A 5523-nucleotide genomic window follows, 5' to 3' on the forward strand; every position below is an offset into this window, starting at 1 on the left:
ACTCTGAGATCGCCACAATAGCACTGTTGCTATTTCCGACATCCTACCTGTGTGAGGTGGGGAGTTTCTGCAGCAGCAGCGACTAAAACAAAATTACGAAGTAGACTGGACATAAACCACACACTTGAGGTGTCATTGTCTCCTATTACCCCGAGATGGGACTGTCTGATTGCAGAAAATCAAGCTCGGTGCTGTGGTGAGTCGTCATTTTCATGCACTTTGAATTTGCGTTGTATCGTATTTTGAAGGCATTAAACATTACCAGAGCGATAAGAGTGTTGCGACCAGATTAGACGTTCCTTGTGTTTATTATTATATTTCGAAAACACCACAGTTTTCATGCAGCTCATACCATATTATTTTGTTGTATTAATTCCGCCACACCTTAAATGCCGGTCCCTGAAAATAATGTCTGACTTAAACCGGTCCGTGGGGCAAAAAAGGTTGGGGACCCCTGCTTTATGGGATGTTTTGGAAGGGAGAAAAGCAGAGGCCTACCTTGAAGGCGTGCCCCTTCACCACCACGGAGACGTCACAGTAGAGGCCCTGCAGACGTTGCTCGTTCAGACACTCTAAAACGTTGTTGCCAAAGTTTGGGATCGCCATCTGGAGGGTCTGGGCCATGGTGCGCCAATGCACACCAACAAAGGCTCTGTTTGGGAAAAGAAAACAAAACAAAAAAAAATCGAGAGGATTTTCAATGCAGACGAGTGTGACTCACGACAGCGCCGAACGCTCCTTTACACTGCATGCCGGCTGGAGGCTTTACACAATCGGGATTTCAGAGGCGATCACCAATGGCGATTTAAAAAAAAAAAAAAAAAAAAAAAACTAAGGATCAGGGTGAGCCCAGCTGACTTTGGGCGAAAGACGGGCTACACCCTGGACTGGTCGACAGTCGATCTCAGGGCACACAGAGACAGACAAACGTTCACAATTACAATCGTCGCCGTCACCGAATAGGGAAGTGAACCCATGCGGCCAGCATCAAACTCAGGTGAGTGTACCACTTACGTCATCACCAACCAACACATTGCGACGGCTTTTCATTTCAATCCTCAAAAACCTGAAATCAACATCCCCCTATACGGCACTTTTTTCACATACCACAGGTGGTTCTGGAACGTATCCCCCGAACGGCGATAAATGGGGCTTCAGTGTTCGTTAGCTATCTGGCACACGCAATTCTTCACACAGCCCCATTGAAGGCGCCGACGAAACGACGATATTTGTTCGAGATTTGGCGGACAATCTGCATTCCATTAATCCCATACGTCACGTCGGCCTCTCAGGAGCCGTTACTGGCCGAGCTCAATGAAAGCCTGTTTTATGTTCTGTCTTCTATGAGCCATAAAATCCAGTGTCCTTAGATAACTGGGTCATGTGCTGTTGTTCTCTGCATGTGTGTGTGTGTGTGTGTGTGTGTGTGTGTGTGTGTGTGTGTGTGTGTGTGTGTGGCTTCGACAAACAGCACATAGCATGATTCTATTCACTGTACACCAAACATTCAAAAGCAAACATCTTGCAACTGCGCCCCTTCTAAAAGACACTTTCGGGCAATCTCTGGAGATTCGAGTGACTCAGTACTTTTTTTTTTCCCGTGCATATGAACCCTCATGCCAATCGAACCCTCGATGATCCAATCGACATCGTATCTTGTGAGCGTACATATGTTTACCCTTTACTGAAATGAAAGCAAATGGCAATGTTAATGTAACCTTTACAGCAGCCCGATATGCATTTAGAGCAGGGGTGTCAAATTCATTTTCATCACGGGTCCAATTGCCCTGAGATGGCCGTGAAAACCGTTGAAATGGATGCCACGTTGAATGTACACATTTTCTCCGCAGCTTTAAACTCAAATAAGGACCAAAACAATACATTTGAATTTAATTACTCCGAAGTGGAGCGACGCTAGCTTGGAAAGGAAACTTGCACGCGGGAATTTGGGCGCTACGTGTACACGACAAGCCGGCTGGCAAACACGACTAAAGGTAACGTTTTTGTTGATGTTTTTTTTTTTTTAACTCATTCGCTCGTGTAATATATCTGTCCATCAAGAGTTAGAAGGTACTCTGTGGAGTTTGTATACTACACTCTGTCATGTATTCAATTTGCAAACGATACTTTGTCAGTATGCCCGTTTCATGCCTCTCACAAAGCGCAGCTCCCCGTGTGATACTTTTAAGTAAATGAGAACCGAACAAATTAAAGCCTCGTCACAGAACGGCCTCATCACTACATAACTGGAGCAAAGCATCTTCCACTAAATCGTCAGGCCCAAGTCAAACTTGTCTCAGTCCAAGTCGAAGCTTCGACAACTTACTTTACTGAGCGTAGCTTGCTCCCTGCGTCTCAAAATGAAAAGAGCAAATCCATTTAGCGAGTAAATATGACGTGCAGTAGACAGTTTGCTTTCATCGATCACATACAATGATGTCAAAATGTGGAGGTATTATCATGACTTGGACTTGTGTGGCTTTTTCTCAGATGAGCTCACCTTACTATCCCTCATGTAAGACATGGTGGCGGCATGCTGCAAAAAGAATTCAGAAATCTACAGAAACATTCTGTCTATAGAAGGAAAATGCAAAAAAAAAATTATGCTAATAAGATTCTTTGAAGACTGTTTCAATACTTTTGCTTCTTTAAACCTAAGAATGTCGAGTTTCGTTGACAATGCTTGTTTGTAAGTTGTGCATCAGATGCCGATGTCAGTGCCTGAAGCTAAAGGCTGAAATGATCCCCCGGTCTTCATCTTTTGATGTCCAAAGCAAACCAAATGAATGTATGGTGGGAGTGACCAGTGAAGGCTGGTGAGAGCAGCCCCATCATATCCAAAGCCTTTCATTTGGGACTTCGCCAAGCTCCAGGGTAAAGAGAAATGCTCTCTTTGTCTCACTCGAGCTCCCTCTCCCTCATACTAAAACACAGATGCGCACACACCAACTCAAACAAACCCACAAAAGGCACACTGACTCGCACACAGACAATACAGCTTGTTTACGGATTGGCGAGCCGCAGTGTGCACACATGCTTGCACATGAAGACACACAAACACTGGGTTTGGAGAGGAGGGGCCAGGGGGGGCTGCACAGTTTGTTCTGACAGTAAAAGAGATGTGACGGAGCGTGCATGCGTCTTTATGCACCAAGGAGGGGCAACCGAGTCTCGAAGAGAACAGAGGGATCATCCCAGGTCGCCCTTCCGTTCAACCGAGTGCTCAGAATGCCATTTAACTTCAAATCAAAACACTCAACCGGGCAGGCTGGAAAAGTGGGTCAAACACGAAGCACACTCAAGAGCTTTTCATCATGTCTAGCGAATGACTTGCATGCTTTTTTTCAAATTCTACATTTGGTGGTGTGACAGTGAGCACTTCAAAAATGAAGCAGCCCTTTTGGGCTGCTGGACTGTGGAGTCATTGCTGCAGCTGGCACACAATGCTGATTTTTTTTTTTCTGCAGGCATTTCCTGGTTCTCGTATGCCCGCATCAAGTTATGGCAGACAGTGTCTGGTTATTCCTGCATTCAAACCCACATACTGTATTTTATTATCGAGACGTTACACACAAGCATCTGCACTCGTATGTTTTACCCGAAAGGGATGCTGGGTAACCAGGGGCACACGAGGACTCGGTGCCAGTCTACCAGCCGGCTGGGCTCTCTCGACTGTCGGCTGGCACCGGAGGCGACGCGAGGGAGGCGCCACGGGCTGGCAGCGAGAGCCCGGCCAGCGCCAGGTTGTCCCCGCGGCTGACGTGCGGTCAAATTGCACTCCGAATGCGTCCCCCCAAAAGCCCCCTCCCGCGCCCCACCACCCCCCCTTCGCGAACGACTACATTCGTCGCGACAGTCTCGTGGGACTGCAAGAGCCGAACACCGTCCTCCCCAATCCGCAGTGGGCCCGTCGAGGTAGCTAACGGCTAAAGCTAACTGTTAAATATTTTGGGCTCACCATCCACCTCGTGCGCACTCAATCCAACAAAAATTAAACATTTCCACGTCGGCCCGTACTCCTAAACACACAAACACACACAGAGCACTTACTGTCAAGGCGGGCGAGGTAGCTCGGCTGCGACGTCGCTTATCAAGCACCCAAATGTGGCTTATTTAAATATTTTGGTGATGGGGGAAATCGCTCCCCCTGCCAGTCTCCATTCTACCGACATCAACAGGTCATCCCGGGACACGCAGCAGCTGAGCGCGAGCCAGACGGAACCAGTGCGGCAGCGAGCGGGGGTGGGGGAGGGCACACAACAACGAGCAATTCTTCCCAAGTGCAGTTAGCGAGGGCTGTCTTGACGCACACCTGACCGCCGCCGCATTTTGCCGTGTTGGTGACAAAGAGCAACACGGTGCGGGGCTTTCGCCCCCTCGCTTTATGAGCAACAGGCGGCTTGGGGAAGTCGGGGTAACCTGGACTCGTCCCCTACTTTCTCCCGAACTTTAAAAGTCCCGTATCAGTCGGATTCTTCGCCGTCATCGTCGGCGGCAACCTTGACGTGAAGCGCAAACGGGCCCTCCCACATTTGGCACCCCCCCCCCCCCCCGGTCATCCCACTTGGCTTCTCCTTCTCCTCTTCTTCCGCCGCCGCTGGATCCTGAGACGACCCCCCTTTGTCTTCCCTCCCTCCCCTCGCGTTCCCCCGGCGCACGAGACGCTCCCTCGCCACCTTCGACTGGAACTCCGATAGCGATTGTCGTGATCCCCGGTGACTGCGGACCACGGAAACATTGATGGTGCAGGGTTCAAGAAGACAAGCGCGTCATTCCAGACTTGCAGGCTTGGAGAATCATCAGCAAGCGAGCATGCTGGCCCATCCTTAAAAAAATTAATAATAATAATGGTGGGGCGCTCTATTATGTGCTGCTGCTTTCCCTCTAACTGGAGCTCGAAAGAGGGCGCATATAACACCAATTCTGCTTTCTATTCATGGCTCCACATTTTAAGAGTTCATTCTATTTGTTTTCAAATTTTGAAATGGAATCAACCCAGTTTACCTCAATCCATTGTTAAAATTCATTTGAAGACACATCTTCACTCTTTGGTCTTCGACTTTGGGTCACTGTTCGAGTGTTTTTGGTGTCTACTGTGTAAGAATTAGTATCATTCCTTTCTGTTTTTATTCACTATTTTCACTTTCTATAGTTGTTATATGTAGTTATATGTAAAGTGCTTTGTTACAGCTGCAGCTGTTGTGAAATGCTCTATTATTAATAAAGTTTTATTATTGTATTGTATAATGTTTGTCAACAAACACAGTTGTAAAAAGTACACAGGGAAGCAGTGAAGTGTTGTTAGCAAACCATTGACTTTGTATTTGAACATCATTCCAGCTTCACTGGAATCGGTGTTTGCGCATGAACATCTCGACATTTTTGCATGCACCTTAAGACAACTGCGTGAGCCCACTAAAATCCTCGGTGGGTGTCGACGCAGTATGTACGCCTGGGGTCAGCACCCTTTGAAAATTGAGAGCTGTTTCCCAAAGCCTTTTTAGCTCAAAACAGATACTGACA

General features: G+C 47.6%; 1 protein-coding gene across 1 annotated transcript in view; it reads right to left on the reverse strand.

The window, feature by feature from the left end:
- The window catches only part of nacc1a (nucleus accumbens associated 1, BEN and BTB (POZ) domain containing a), a 31108-nt gene extending 26562 nt beyond the window's left edge, over positions 1-4546 (reverse strand). The window contains exons 1-2 of the mRNA XM_019888640.1: positions 4051-4546; positions 499-652 (exon numbers count right to left, since the gene is read on the reverse strand). Coding sequence (XP_019744199.1) covers positions 499-624 — 126 coding nt within the window. The 5' untranslated portion in view covers positions 625-652; positions 4051-4546. The remainder of the gene's footprint in view (positions 1-498; positions 653-4050) is intronic.
- Between the last annotated feature and the right edge of the window lie 977 nt (positions 4547-5523).

This window comes from Hippocampus comes, unplaced genomic scaffold (assembly GCF_001891065.2).
Source record: "Hippocampus comes isolate QL1 unplaced genomic scaffold, H_comes_QL1_v1.1 scaffold427, whole genome shotgun sequence".
Lineage (NCBI taxonomy): Eukaryota > Metazoa > Chordata > Actinopteri > Syngnathiformes > Syngnathidae > Hippocampus > Hippocampus comes.